General features: G+C 41.0%; 1 protein-coding gene across 1 annotated transcript in view; it reads right to left on the bottom strand.

The window, feature by feature from the left end:
* The window catches only part of xkr4 (XK related 4), a 29,729-nt gene that overhangs the window by 9,815 nt on the left and 4,820 nt on the right, over positions 1-15,094 (bottom strand). The window contains exon 2 of the mRNA XM_088311171.1: positions 5,240-5,439. Coding sequence (XP_088167297.1) covers positions 5,240-5,439 — 200 coding nt within the window. The remainder of the gene's footprint in view (positions 1-5,239; positions 5,440-15,094) is intronic.

Genomic DNA, 15,094 nt, shown 5'->3' with positions numbered 1-15,094 from the left:
ACATTTTCAAAAAACCAACAACTACATGTAATACCTGTAGGGTTATTAGTTTTGTGTATTCTGCTGTTTTAAAAGATCGTGTCTGTGTTTTGGTTGTAGTTTGTGTTCCCGTTAAATTGCTGTTGCTTTATATCAGCCATGTTCCTTTTGGCTAAATGATCCCTATATATCAAATAAAGAGAAGAAAAAGAAACAATTGTCCTGATTATTTCTAATTGTTAATTATTCCCGTTTCCGTTGCTCGTAGGATACTGCGCACATTTTTGGGCATGTATATAATGTATGCATGTTTCATCGATCCATTGAAGACACCTCATAGTCCTAAAAGTGTAAACATGCATGTCAGTGCTTTTTTTGACAATACCCTGTGACTGACAGGCAACCAGTCCGGCTCCAGTTCAACAGCAACCATAATGAGGACAAGCAATATAGAAAATAGATGGGTGAATGAAGAGACAAATGAAACCAATATGACTGTGTGCTGTTTGTGATTAAGCACCCTTAAACTTCCTGTTGCGTTGTATCTGTCTCATTGGCCGCAATTGGTTCACTGATACTTCCAAAAGACTGTTTTTTTTCAGCCTGTGCCAGATCTTTACATTTTTAAAATTCATGATACTGTGATTCTGGGCTGCACAATTAATGAAATTTTAATTGCCATCAGCCTTTTGGCTGCCACTATTGAATTAACCCGATCATCTGCGTATTTACATTTAAAATGCGTGCTTTGCTGCGTATCTAATCAAGCACTTTCTCAACCAGAAGTCTGCCAACCACCAGGGGGCAAACACATGGTTAAGGCTTCATTAGTTGCCTAAATAACAAGCGTGCACACACTGCAGCAGAGGCCTCGGGCCACTTTCGAGTCTCGTTTTGGCCTTGGACAGTGCTTCTCAATTAGTGGGGCGGGCCCCCCTGCTGAGAGGGACGTGTTTGACCCTGGGGAACATGTTCTTTTCCACTCCAATGATGTGTAATTGTACATCCACTCCAGTAGTTGGCAGTGGCGCTCTCCTAGCCCATTGTGCGCAGCGAGTATTAACTCTACGTTGTAAGCTTGTTTTGCAACGAAAATCCTATTATCTATAGTTGCGTCGGAAATTGGGTGGTGGTGGGGGGGGCGCGAATTGTTTTCTTCTAGCGAGGGGGGGGGGGCGTAACAGAAACTAATTGAGAAACACTGGTTTATGATGAGATGATGAAGTACCTGCAGGATCGTTCAAACTCTACTCTACGTTCAAACTACTTGCCTAGATGCAACCTTTTATTCACCTATAGCAAAGGTATGTAGCAAAGATATTACCCACCATTTTTTAAGGCAGCAATATGCAAAGCAACAGAGCACCGATGTAGTTAACAGACAACACAGACGCTTGAGTTTAACGCTTAAGACTAAAAAAATCATGTTCAATTAAACACTCAACGCAACTCCACTGTATTTATGAAACACTTTAAGACAAATGCTGCACATGGAGCAAAAGTCAGTCATAGAACAACAAGCAAGAGAACAAATTAATAATGATGACAATAAAAAGCACAAAAACAGTAAAACAAACAAACAAACAAAAATCAAGTCTCACAAAAGCCAATGAATGTTGAGTTTTAAAGATGGGAAACGAGGGGCTTGCCTAACATTTAGTGGGAGGTCATTTGAAAGAGAGGGACCCACAACAAAAAAGGCTCAATCCCCTCTGAGCCTTCGATTAGTCCTTTGAGATTTTATTTACTGGAGAGGCCCCAAGAGTCACTCGATGGACTGATGAGAGGTACTCATGTCGAGAGAAGAAAGTACAGCAAAAAATTGGAGATGAGGAACCTCAAAAGGATCAAAATATGTTTACTTGAAAAAGTAAAGTTTTTTTCACTCAAATTCTATTCAAATTCTAAATACATTTGAGCGTTTTTTTTGCAGATTTTACAAGTTCATGAAATTTAAAATCTTGTACACACATTTCATACACAAAGAAGCTCAATGCGGTAGAGCGGGGGTGGGCAAACATTTTGATTGGCGGGCCACAATGGGTTCTAAAATTTGACCAGAAGCAGATGGATGGAATGTTTTGGTAACCTGACCTCATCGGAGAAAATAAATACATTTAATTTGAAATGAAAGTGAACAAAAGCATTACAACATGTCTTTGAAAAACCACAGTAATTAGAAAATAAAACATTAACAAGGTTTATTCATTTAATTTTTTTCAAGTACGGCGGGCCGGATTAAAACGTTTAACGAGTATGTGGCCCCCTGGCCGCAGTTTGCCCACACCTGCGGTAGACCTCAACGTTGGGAGACAGCGACTCTACACCTGAGCCTCGCCACGGTTATGGTCTGTTAGTACATTATTGGTGTCAGGTGCAAACCCTTACCTCCAAAGCAACACTTTTTTTAGCTCATTTTGGAGATCCCAGCAATATACGCCCCATAAGTCACAGAGCCAAAACTCCCAGCCGTCTCCAAATCTGGAGATTGTCGCTTCAATCCTCAATCAGATTGAGTTATCTAGTGTATGACATGACCTCTGTGAAAGAGTAAGAGATAACTGTGTGTCTGGACTTTGTTTTGCACTCTCTTATATATATTAAAATTCTTGGATAAATGTTATTGTTGCTATTATTCCATTTTTCGTGAAAGCTGTTTACAAATTGTTTGTTAAAAAGTTGTGCAATACAAGTACAGATGGTTTTCCTAACATAATGACTTAACTGATCACTTATACAATAATTAAAACTTGACAACCTGCCAAATGTGGGTTAATTTCATCATTGGCAACATACAACAGAATTACATGCAAATGTCGCCATCGCCATACATGTCGGCATCCAGGCAGTAATAGACCATACAGAGACAAAAAAGCAAAGAGAGAGTCAGGATCAGTGCCTATTCAGAAGGTCCAATCTTATAACCTTTACGGCACCTTTGTTGGTCTCCATCAGAGGTGTCAAAGTCATTTTTGTGAACGGGCCACATCGTGGTTCTGGTTTCCCTCAGAGGGCCGTTATTATCTCATATTTCAATGTTGTTAAAAGTGAAGAAAATGTGCTAGAAGCAGCAAGTTGAAGCACATGATTTTCCCTTCGTGGGCCACATAAAATGAGGTCGCGGGCCACATCTGGCCCCCGGGCCTTGAGTTTGACACATCATGTGGTCTACATTCGTTTGCAGAATTTACCTGCAGAATATTAGCTTTATAATGGAATGAAAAAGACAAACTAATTGTGTTTGTAACGGATCACTGATGATGTTTTTCATTGATTTTACAATTGTCCAAGGTTTGGGGATGTAGCTTCCAGAAACTCTTGGAACGTCGGGATTTCAACAGTAAAGGGGAAGTCAACCTTCAAATTTTCTTTACAATATTATTCTTTATGCAGGCCCACGAGTCTAAATACGGCATAAAATCCAACCGTTTTTAGTCTCAGGACCATGTTGATCACCGTGGCCATGTTGCGACTTGCTAACAACTGAAAATGACATTACAGTTGCTCAGGGCTTGTGACAAAAGGAAAAAAGTTTGATTCCTATTTTAAATTAGTGTTTGTTTTTTTTTAGCGTGAAATTCATGCGTCTTAGAGTCATCTATCAACTACATTTGTGTCCAGTTGCTTTAAAGGTTGCTGTTGTAAAAAATTGTGTCTAATATCCTTTCGGAAAGGTTGAGCTGGACTAACTGCTGCTAAACAAGACTTAAAGGTTGCACCTAGGCACCTTTCCTAAGCATTTGTATACTTGGAATGATCCTGTTCTCCAAGTACTTCATCATTCATCTCGATCGGATAGAATAGGAAAGAAAATTTCTGAGGCAAAATTCAATTTCAAAGAGGACCTTAGTGTGGAAGTTGAGTTAAAGAAGAAAAAAATCAGAGAATGACCCCTAAAGGAAGAGAAAAAAAGCGGTCTCCAAAAAAATCTCAATGGCCAAAGTCAATTTTTTTTTATACTAACACACAAAGTTCCACGAGGAGCACTAAAAGTACAATTGTGAAACACCGTTATGACACAAAATTAAAATGTTTTTTTTTCCAAAGTTAAACAATTATTTTGAACATGTGTAATTTTCACTTTGTATTGACTTTATTTACTTTGTATTCACTATTTATTTACTCATTTGAATTGCAGCCCAACGTTTATTGCGAGTAAACATTTGTAGTCATAATTTAGATTACACGGGCAGAAGACACAAACACAAACAATTGGGGCCGAAGGAGTTCTCCAAGTACCCACCTCACAGTTCTGTGATTTCCCTAACCAACTTTACATCAGCCACCCCATGGCGGTCTGCTTGCAGTTCTTTGTAAATACACTTTGCATGCTTTAACCTCCTGTAGCTACTCTTAACTTAACTCAAAACTTAATTCTAAATTCTAAAGGACAGCGGCTCTCACACGCCAATTTTAAACGGAATAAGATATTGGCAGTAAATCAAGTTCCGTCTGTTCACGCCCACCATGGCACACAATGCCTGTTTTTAACTGTGTCAAACTGGGTGCCTCAGCCAAAATACCAAAACCAAGTCGAGCCCGCAGCAGTGTTGATATAGTCGTGACCTAGACTTGTACTGGCCTGCATGTGTATCCTCTACTGAATGTTGCTCAGAGCTGTAGACAGCTACTAATCCAGGCACTATATAGAGGTCAAAGCAGTCCAGTGCCAAATAGGTAGGGAGCTGAGCTGTCTGAGTCTTTAGAGTTGATGGTGTAAATTTATGTTTTGGATCACCACTAATGTGACAATGTACTCTACTATAACACAACTTATACAGCTTTGCATTGGATACAAATAGAAAACAACTGAATTGATGACAAAACAATGGCCAGAATTTTGATACATAGTGGCACAATTGTTGATGGAGAGATTAGTATGGCAATTATAATTACTATCAACTATTTATACATGCAATTGTTGGGTGGAAAAACATATTCAACAATACATACCTTGAATCTCCCATTTTCCATAAAGTGAAGTACAGAATGTGATGATGATGATGATGATGAAGTATTATAAATGAAATGTACTCTAAATTTGATTACTAAGTAAAATTTGGTAGTCAGGGGCGAACCGACTACAGTTGTATTTGACTTGATGAAAGACAGGTGTGTGCATGGGATGCCGTATTGCTTGCTTATTCAACTGGGGGTTCATTTCGTCCCATTTTAGCAGTAAAGAGTTTTTTCTATGGCACTCGCGCTTGTAACTGATTGCATCTGCTACACACACTTGATCTAACTTGAATTCTCTTACCTTGCACAGCCTGAAGTTTGTGTGTCTGTATGATGATGCACAATTGCAGCACCAACTGTGGAGCACTCTCTAGAAAGGTGGCCAGCAGATGCAGCATGCTCACATCTGCAAACTCATAGATCATCCTCCAGTGGTAACGCCACCTGTCTGTCTCAGCACTCTGGCGACTCCGAATGCCCAGGTAAATGGTATGGAGGTATCTGTAGGAAAACAATACCATGTGGTAAATAACCAACATATATTCGAATATTGTACACATACTGAAAATAGTGTTTCAAATTTGTATTTTTTTTCTACTATAAATACTAAGCCAACTTGATCTGCTGGTTGTTCCCAACTTTGTAAGGCTGGTAAATCATATAAAACCGGAATCATTAGGCTCCAAAAATAGGTTGAGACAGAATCTCCGCCTCAGCATCTTCCACGCAGACGTTTTCAGTCTCCATCCACCTGTGAACAGCGTTCAAACTCCTAATGATGACTCTATTAGTACCCTCTACTGGTGGAAAGTTGATACTGCAGTCAAGCTTTGGGGCCCAAATGGGTTGGAAATGGTGCCCTTTGTTTGTGCTGTAAAGAATCCATTGTGCTGCTATGGTATTATAAATATTACACCTTATAATTTCTAATCAATCTTATTTAGTCTGCATATATTATTCTAGATCATGAGATTATATATCATACAATATTGTACCCCCTGTGAAATATTTGTATCCTCCAAGAAGCAGTGCAAAGAACTTTTGTAGGTAAAAGAAAATGAAAAACAACTTGGATGCCGTACACTCAGTTGAACTCAAATTTCTATAACTACCGCATTCGGACAAAAGCCCCCTGAATCAAAGGGCTCAACACCAGCCGAGGTGGCTTTTTATGTTTGTGATAGGTGGACTGAGCGTGCGCACGTATGCTAACTCGTGCATGTATGCTAACTCGTGCATGTCGGCAACCAAACACTTAAGGAATGACAGCCACTAACGACCCCTTCAACTAGTAGGGGATGGGATAGTAACTCATCCGTTAGGTGAAGTCAGGGGAGGGATTTCACTGGTCACCAGACTCCTTAGAGTCACGGTTTTAAATCAAATCCAACAATATCTCTGAACCGCATACAGGCAAACAATGAAACAGAGAAATAAAATTAATACAAAACATGTATCTCTCATGCCATTCATACGCCCAAAAGAAATAAAAAGAACACAAAAACAGCTCTGATGCATCATGGGAGCCTCAGCCTCAGCCAATCAGACGGCTGGTTAGAGAGATGCGAGAGAGAGGTGTGCTTTGAGCAGTATGTTTTTTTTTGTTTTTTTTTTGCAGTCTGTTGTCTAAACCTGTCATGTTTCTTGCTTGCAATAACATGAATGATAAGACAGATATTGTGGACAGCTGTCAGGGTTGGATCGCCGGTCGGCGAGGAGGAGGTGGACCCAGAATGCGAGGAAGCAGGGCAAAGGGTAAACTAAACGCAATTTATTAAATTAATCAAACGAGGACAGACAACGGGGCGTTGACAAACAAACGTGGCAGGGTGCAAAATGACAAAGACAAACTAAACGTGACTAAACAGAACAAAAAATGACAAGTAACAAGGACGTGACAAACACTGGGGATTGTGGGCATGAGCATGGGCATGAGCGAGGGCGAGGGCGAGGGCGAGGGCGAGGGCGAGGGCGAGGGCGAGGGCGAGGGCGAGGGCGAGGGCGAGGGCGAGGGCGAGGGCGAGGGCGAGGGCAAGAATGAGAGTGGCCGTGACAGTCCGTAAAGGGAGTAATGTTCCGACGCCGAGCTGTCGGGATGAGGTGTTCAAATAGTCCAGTCATTAAGTGAGCAGATGGGGATCAGGTGTGTGACGGTAACGGGGAACAGGTGCGTGGCTGGTGAGGAACGAGTGCTGAGGGGAAACGCCCCACTCAGCTGACAAAACAAACACACATGGCATGGGAAAAGGAACGTGACAAAAACAATAACAAAAACACCTGACATGACCGACACGGGTCATGACAACAGCTGCCACTTTGTCCAGCTTTCCCTTGCACCTTCACCCAAAAACGTGTTCACAAAGTGTATTTGTCAAGTCAATTCGAATCATAGATTTCTCAGATTTAGTCCAGCAGGGTGCGCTAACATGCGCTCTGCAATCCTCCAACGTGATCAGGTTCGATGATTGAGAGAGTTGCACAGTCCATGGAAAAGGCTCGTCTCGTGACAAGGCGCTTCCAGTGTGCTGGGGAAAATTTGGGACTTTAAAGTGTGCCTTGTGGTTGCGCAAATATGGTATTTGGGAGTGAAAACAGAACTAAATAAGAATGTATAATTATCTTGATTTTAAAAAGGTGTACATTATAATAATTAGCACTTAAAGGGTCCAACTTTGATTTCACTTGTACAGACATTTTCTCAAAAAGAGTTGGCCACCGTGCCGCCAATATCTATTAAATAATTTGAAAACAGTTCACAGCCTTTTCGAGTGAAAAGCAGTAACAAAAAGAACAACATAAGCTCAGAAGAACTGCATCAAATGCATAAGTGTTGTGCGCATCTTCAATTTGCTTCTTTTAATTTGCCAAGGTTAACAGACTGTTTGATGGTTCATGTTTTCAAACAATTGCACCTTTGTCTTCTTTTTTTACATCCCACAGATGGAGCTAGATGAGGCCGATCAGGACAAGGAGAAATGCAAGAACTCATCTTCCTTTTTTTTAGACGGGTGGAACCAATAAGCATCTTCAGTTTTCAACTGGATTCTCGTCCACTGAGGACTGTTTGCAACAGCATCAGACTTCTCACCAGGATGACAATTTTTTCTATTAGTTTCTTTACTCTGAAAAGTTGTGGGGACATAGTCAGGTTCTTAGACAGTCGTAGCATTCCCTAGTAATGGGAAAATGAAGCTTCAAATTTGTGCGCAGAGAGTATTAATTCTACGGTGAAGGTTTGTTTTGCAACAAAAATTGTATTATTTATAGTTGCGGCAGAGAGTGGGTGGTGGGGTGGGGGCGCAAATTGTTTTCTCCCCTTTAGGTGGGGTGTAACATAAAATAATTGAGAAGCACTGGTTGAAATGAAGGTGATTAAGAAATGACAGTGTGCCTGAGGACCAATATTAAACTGAGAGTGCCACCTAGAGGAGTAAAAAAATACAACAACCGGCTTGAAGCAGATTTGAAGCTGCATTTTTCCATCACAAGCATCACCTGGCCTTTTCACTACTTCGTTTTTCAGATCAAATCCCCGACGACATGAATGGGTAGGCTTTGAGGCTTGAAAAGCCCCCTTTTTTTATGGTTTATTCATCCCTCTATCCATCCTTTATCTGTACCGCTTCTCCTCACTAGGGTCACCGGGGGTGCTGGAACCTATCCCAGCTACCTTCGGGCAGTAGGCGAGGTACACCCTGAACAACACCCAGCCAATCGCAGGGCACACATAGACTAACGACCATCCGCGCTCACACTCATACCTAGGGGCAATTTCGAGTGTCCAATCAACCTGCCATGCATGCTTTTGAATGTGGGAGGAAACCCACGCAGGGACCGGGCAAACATGCAAACTCCACACAGGAAGGCCGGTGCCGGAATTGATCCCACGACATCTGCACTGTGAGGCCATCGTGCTGCCCTGATGTGTTGTTTTTTGATTATTTGATGATATTGCTTCGGAAGAGAGTTAGAGACCAATACTCCCGTCCAGAGTGGGAAGTAACATCCCAGTCTTATGATATGGGGAACAATCTCAGGGAGGCAAGGCAGTGTATGTTATCTCTGTCTCCTCACATATTTCTGTCACCCACTGTCAGGCGTTAGTCTTGATCTGCTGATGGTGCGCATTGACGGGTTCCTGTGCCTCAAACTCTTTATCTGACTTGCTGACATCCAATTTGAGCTTTCAGGTATGTCTTGCACCTTTCTGAAGGGGGAGGGGCTCCACAATGATCATTACCTTCTGATTCACTAAGTGGCACGGTCGTGATGGCACATAGAAGGTGTTTTGCATGTTCCGCACATTAGGACACGCTTAGCTGTGCTAATGACCTCCCAAAGAAATTTTTAACATCATTGCCTTTTATATTTTAGGCAGTCCCACTGGCAGATTATGTTGATGCAGTGTGAGACACCAACCTGGGATACTACAGCTGTCATAACACCCTGATATAGGAATATATGGCCAGAGAAGCCATTCGGTCTCACTATTTTTTTAAATAATGATCCATTTGCATATCTTGTACAGATGCATTTTTGACTCCAGAAGAGACAAAAAAATATACCCAGTCCAGTTTCTTTAATGCAACTCTACTCTGACGTACTCTTTATTTTAATACCTGCCCTCAATGAGTTCTTTGGCTATCTGCACATGCCACTGCTCAGACGTAAATTGTTTTGATTTGAAGTGTTTATTTTCACACACACATAATGTTGTATGCAAACAAAATACTGCGTTTACAATGTGAAAAATGGACTCCCTCTGAAGCTAAAAGCTTATAAACAGGGATCCAGCACACCACCACCAAACAAAGATTTATCTTGGACTGACGTAATCAATTTGATATGTCATTTACAAGATGTTTACAGTGCTGGGCAACGGCTCATAATTTATATAAAAGGATACAAAAATGTTTTGCACTGTAGATATTGTTCTGAAACTATCAGCGATGTCTTCCATTTATTGACTCAGTTTGTACACATTTTACTGACATACAAATAAATCTTGAAACTTAAAATTAGAAATTTTATTGTGCAAATTTTAATACTGTATTTTGTTGTACAACCTTTTGAAGCACTGGATACACTTAGGTCATTTTATTTTGGAGACTTGTGTGCCTCTCAGCAGGTATATTGGCTCACTCCTCTTGATCAAATTGCTCTAACAGTCTCAGAAGGATTCTTTCCAACAGTGGAATACGTGACCCAAACCGGAAGTAATTGATTACAAAATACAATCGAAAGAATTTTTTTTTTTTTAAGTTTCCCGTAATTTGTCGTTCGCAAGCAAAATGGCACCCATTGCCAATGACTGATTGATGGACCTTTCTGTCAGTACTTGACGGAGTGCCCTCCTCTATAAATACGTAAGTTACCCGGATGTTTAGGTCATCAAAAACCCACATGTGGAACATACTGATTGGGAGGATAAGCAGTTCGGATAATGGACGGATAGACGGATGGATGTTTTTTCAAAATGTGTGTTTTTGTTTGTATTTTATTGAGCCAAGCCAGATCTTTCATATCAGAAAAAAATCACAACTTTGGAAAATGATTCACAAAAAGTATATCAAAAGACTAATTATGTCACGTCAGTCATTTAGTGGATGAGCATTTCATTGTTCTTCCTGTTCCGATATGTGGTTGGCATAAAATGGTATCAACAAAACCGTCAAGGTCAATTTAAATGAAATGGTTAACTGTCTTCTGGATCGACACAGACGGAAAACCTCATCAAAGATATGATCTTGGTCATGATAAAATCTCAAGACTGCTTCAAATATTTGTTCTTTTCCGAAATATGTATCTAACACTTAAATGAATTAAATGGAGACAGAAGGCTGCAATGAACATCATAGTTGTTTTTAAAGTTTGTTTCTTTTTCTTTTTTTTAGTATTCGTGGCCTGTAATCTCTCTGTCGTTCTCTGCCTCCTCCTCATAGCCCTACATGTACACTTCCATTCATGCTCTCTAAGTTCTCACCAATAAATTCAGTCATTTAGCAGTCTGCTAATGGGCCATGAAATGAAGTGCCATTGTCAATAAATATTTGGAATCTGGCGCGAGGGTATCAAAGCTGCAGCATGTTCTCTGCTCCCGCTTGTCTCATTGTGTGTTTGTGTCTGCAGAGACTGAGCTGACTTGCTGACCTGCCACTCCAGCTCCATTCACAATGTAACCGAAGGTGTCCCAGTTCTGACTGCTTGTCACATCCAGTGAAAAGGAAAGTGATGTCTCATTTTCATTTCAGCCTTGCACTGAGGCCATCCGCAGGAGGACAGTCACTATTACCATGGCAACACCACTTTATCCATACAGCATACACTCCCTCAAGTAGCAGCTGTCATTTATTCAGCATTACAGTGCGGCAATTTGACTAGTCAGCCCAAATAAATCAATTTTAAATTTGCCACGGTGCAATTGTGATACTGGGTCATTTCATCATGTCTGAGCATCTATTAGTAAGCACAAGATGAACCATCTAAACACGTAACATTGTATGGCTTCTAAGATGCTTTTCATGACCCACCGTCATAAAAGTGCAGTCGGGTATCATTGTTGGAAATTGTTGTCTTCTCTATCTCGCTCCTTTCTCATTCTTGTCACTGTCCACTCTAAAATAGGAAAGGTGCAAAAGTAGGTCAGAGAGGTCCTCGGGTGGCCTAGGGTTTTAATATGCAGGCCAAAAACAAGACAGTCTGCACAGAAAGTCTCGTTGCACAATTGCGCAGTGATTACTAGATGCCTTGCAAATGGATTACGATGCATTACAAACTACAAACGTGATCATAGGCAACAAATACACCAAGAGCTATTTTCCAAACAACATTAAAGTTTAGCGATCATGACTATCCATTCTATTGTACTCATACTCTATCTTATGTTTAACGTGTGCAATGTGTATGGTAGACGTCGAAGTGCCGAGTGGTGACGTCAAACACTACATGTGCCGGACGACGCCTCCGGATCAAATTTGTTGCTGCAGCAACCTTTCAAACAGGTCAGTAATGCGGCCCAGTCTGAACAGGGCAAGATCCCATTTGGACACTTGCTAAAAATGTTGTGGCCAATCAGATTTGAAGAGCAATGTGATTGGACTCAGATATGCCTGCAGTCTGAATGCATGTCCTGAGTCTTCCCAAGAACCTCTTCCTGGTAGGATGTGCTCAAAACACCTTACCACTGAGGCATCCAGAGGACATCCTAACCAGATGCCCGAGCCTCCACGTCTGGCTCATCTCGATGCATATGAACAGCAGCTCTATTCTGGCCATGACGATACTTAAATCTCTAAGATAGCGGAAGCTCATTTTTTGGCCACTTGTATTTGTGATCGGGAATGGCCAACAACTTTTTATGGCTCAGCTCATTCTTCACCACAACACACCTATGCAGAGTCCTCATTATTGCTCAAGACCCTAAAACACTTGAAGGCCATGACTTGGGCTAGGGAGGACATGCAACCCTTTTCTGACTTAGGCTGATTTTTATCCCAATTGCTTCGCACTCGGCTGCAAACTACTCGAGTGAGAGATGAAGATCATAGTTTGATGAAGCTGCAAGAAGCTATGAGTCAATACTTCCATGAAACTGGATGCCTTCAATGCCTCAGGTGTGTCTGGTAATTGTGTTCATAAAAGTTATGAACAGAATTGGTGACAAAGGGCAAACTCGGTGAAGCCCATCCTTTACTGGAAATGAATAGATCTTACTGCTGGCAATGCGGACCAAGCTCTGACATGGCCTGTATCGGGGTCCCAGTACACCATACTCAAACCCTCCACAGCACTCCCCCAAAGTCCTCAAAGAACATGTAAACTAGTTGGGCAAACTTCCACTGACCCTACTCAGGGGGAAGACCTGGTACACTGTTCCTCAGCCTGGATGACAAACACATTGTGCCAACTGAATCTGAGGTCCAACTTCCATGGCTGCCAGTCTGCAAAAAATCGGTTCTACAATGAACCTGTCCAACAGGAAGGTTGGTAATAATTAATAATAATTTGCCCTTTATTAGTCCCACAATGGGGAAATTCGAGATTCGAACCCAGGCCTCCTGGGGAGACTGGGTCCTGAACGCGGCGCCTTAGACCACTCGGCCATCCTGGCAGCCAATGGTAACCACCAATGTTGGGAGTAATATAATAATAATAATAATAATAATAATAATAATAATAATAATAATAATAATAATAATAATAATAATAATAATAATAATAATAATAATAATAATAATAATAATAATAATAATAATACAATACAGTCCATTAGATTATTTACAAATAAGATCTTTAACTGAAAGTATCACCATTTACTTTTGCTATTGTGGCTTTTTGCTGGAGTATAGAGACGCTCGCACTACATGCTGGGATAAGCGCTAATAAAACTTACACTGTTCTTATCACTGACACTTTATTAAATGGGGAAAAAACTGTTTAGTGATTTAGGATCCATTATAATGAAGAAATGCACCTCCTCTACAACTACTCTGCTTTGAGGCACCCCCAAGAATTGTTTGGTAGGCTTTCCTTTTTCTACATCACTCATCATCAAGGTCTCTCTCGCTAGCACTGTGACCAGTCCAATGTGTACCTGCCTCTCACGCTAGGACAGCTGTCATAAGCGCGACAAGCTTTGCTTTATTCACCCACCTGAGTGAGGTGAGATACAGTGGATCAAACTGCATTGCTGGCTAAATGCCTGCATTAGTGTTTTTATTTCTAGCGACTGAACAGACGGTACAGTACTTAATTCCGCCTGTTTTTTATTACTGTACTCAAAATATTACTTGTGTGAAAAACTGCGGTTGTACTTTGGATAGTCTAAATTTGTGTTTTCATTAAAGGACTTGTAAAAATAATACCATGTTGTTATCATAAATTAGCACATTTTCATTCTAAGATCCAAGTTCCAAATGGCACATGTATTATGGTCAACAGTCATTGAAGAATAGTAATAAACCCAGTTGTGATTATTCCCTTCATCCATCAATTTTCCAACAATTTTTCTATTCAGAGTGCCGTACAATATATCATCTGATTAATGAAGTTGATTTACAAAGTAATAACAAACAGTGTGTGTCTAATTTCATTGAATTTTAAAAAGGAGAAAATGTTACGTAAGTTGCTCTTTCAGCCCTGGAGTGTCTCGTGGTCAGGGAGACCTCCGCAAGATGGATATGAATAATGCAAGAAGTGGATACACCTTTCACACATTCCCATGCATGCACACACAGTGAAATATTTAGTAGAGCTGGGCTTTCCTGATGGAGATAATTTACCATTGACTGCTTTGAACAGGTGCAGTCACACCCACTCCTTAAATCCCCATGACAACTCAAACTTAGTGTTGCAACAAGGCAGGCTCGCACAACAAAGCCATTAGTACCGCGAGTCCTGATGTGTCCATGAATGCATTATGCATATATCAAATACATACTATATAATTAACTACAGGCGCCATAAAGATGATGTCGCAGACACTCCTAAATGCATTGTGGCAACACACTCTCGGTGGTAAAACAGCAGCGATATGTACATTTGGAAGGTGTGAGCCAATCCGTCTATTTTTCTTTGCCAGGAGCTGGACCACACCCTGGACTGGTTGCCAGTCCATCCCAGGGAACGTAGAAAGACGAACCGACAACCACGCACACTTCAATTTGAACCATATCACTGTGTGGAACACACTGTCTGCACCAAAGTCAGGCGAGTGTAGCGCTACAATTCCAAGACAACAGTCATTAAATTATTTAACAGTACAGACGCTATGAGTAAGATGGCCCGTCTATGAACATAGTTGGAACATAGGCTGTGTTCCATCATCAATGAAAGGGGAGCGCTCTGCCTCTCCAAACACACACACACACACACACACACACACACCAACAGTAGTGTATGGGTGTCAGAGTGACTTTCCAAATATGTCCCTCATGGTTCAGGGTCTCGTTTTTTTTGTAAAACAACCACCCGAAACAAATGAAATATCGACATTTCATGACTTTTCTGACTTAAACGGAAGAAAGAAAAATAGCAAGAAACCCACAAAATAGTGAGGTAAAACTGCAAAAGATTCAATTATATTTACAAATGAAAACATGTGATAGATCGAAGCAGCAATAAGCATAGGTGGGCATCGTCAGTCCATCTTGAAGTT

Source organism: Idiotropiscis lumnitzeri, chromosome 12 (genome assembly GCF_059441095.1).
Source record: "Idiotropiscis lumnitzeri isolate Australia: NSW breed Sydney's pygmy pipehorse chromosome 12, RoL_Ilum_1.0, whole genome shotgun sequence".
Classification (NCBI taxonomy): domain Eukaryota; kingdom Metazoa; phylum Chordata; class Actinopteri; order Syngnathiformes; family Syngnathidae; genus Idiotropiscis; species Idiotropiscis lumnitzeri.
This window is presented reverse-complemented; position numbering and strand designations above follow the sequence as displayed.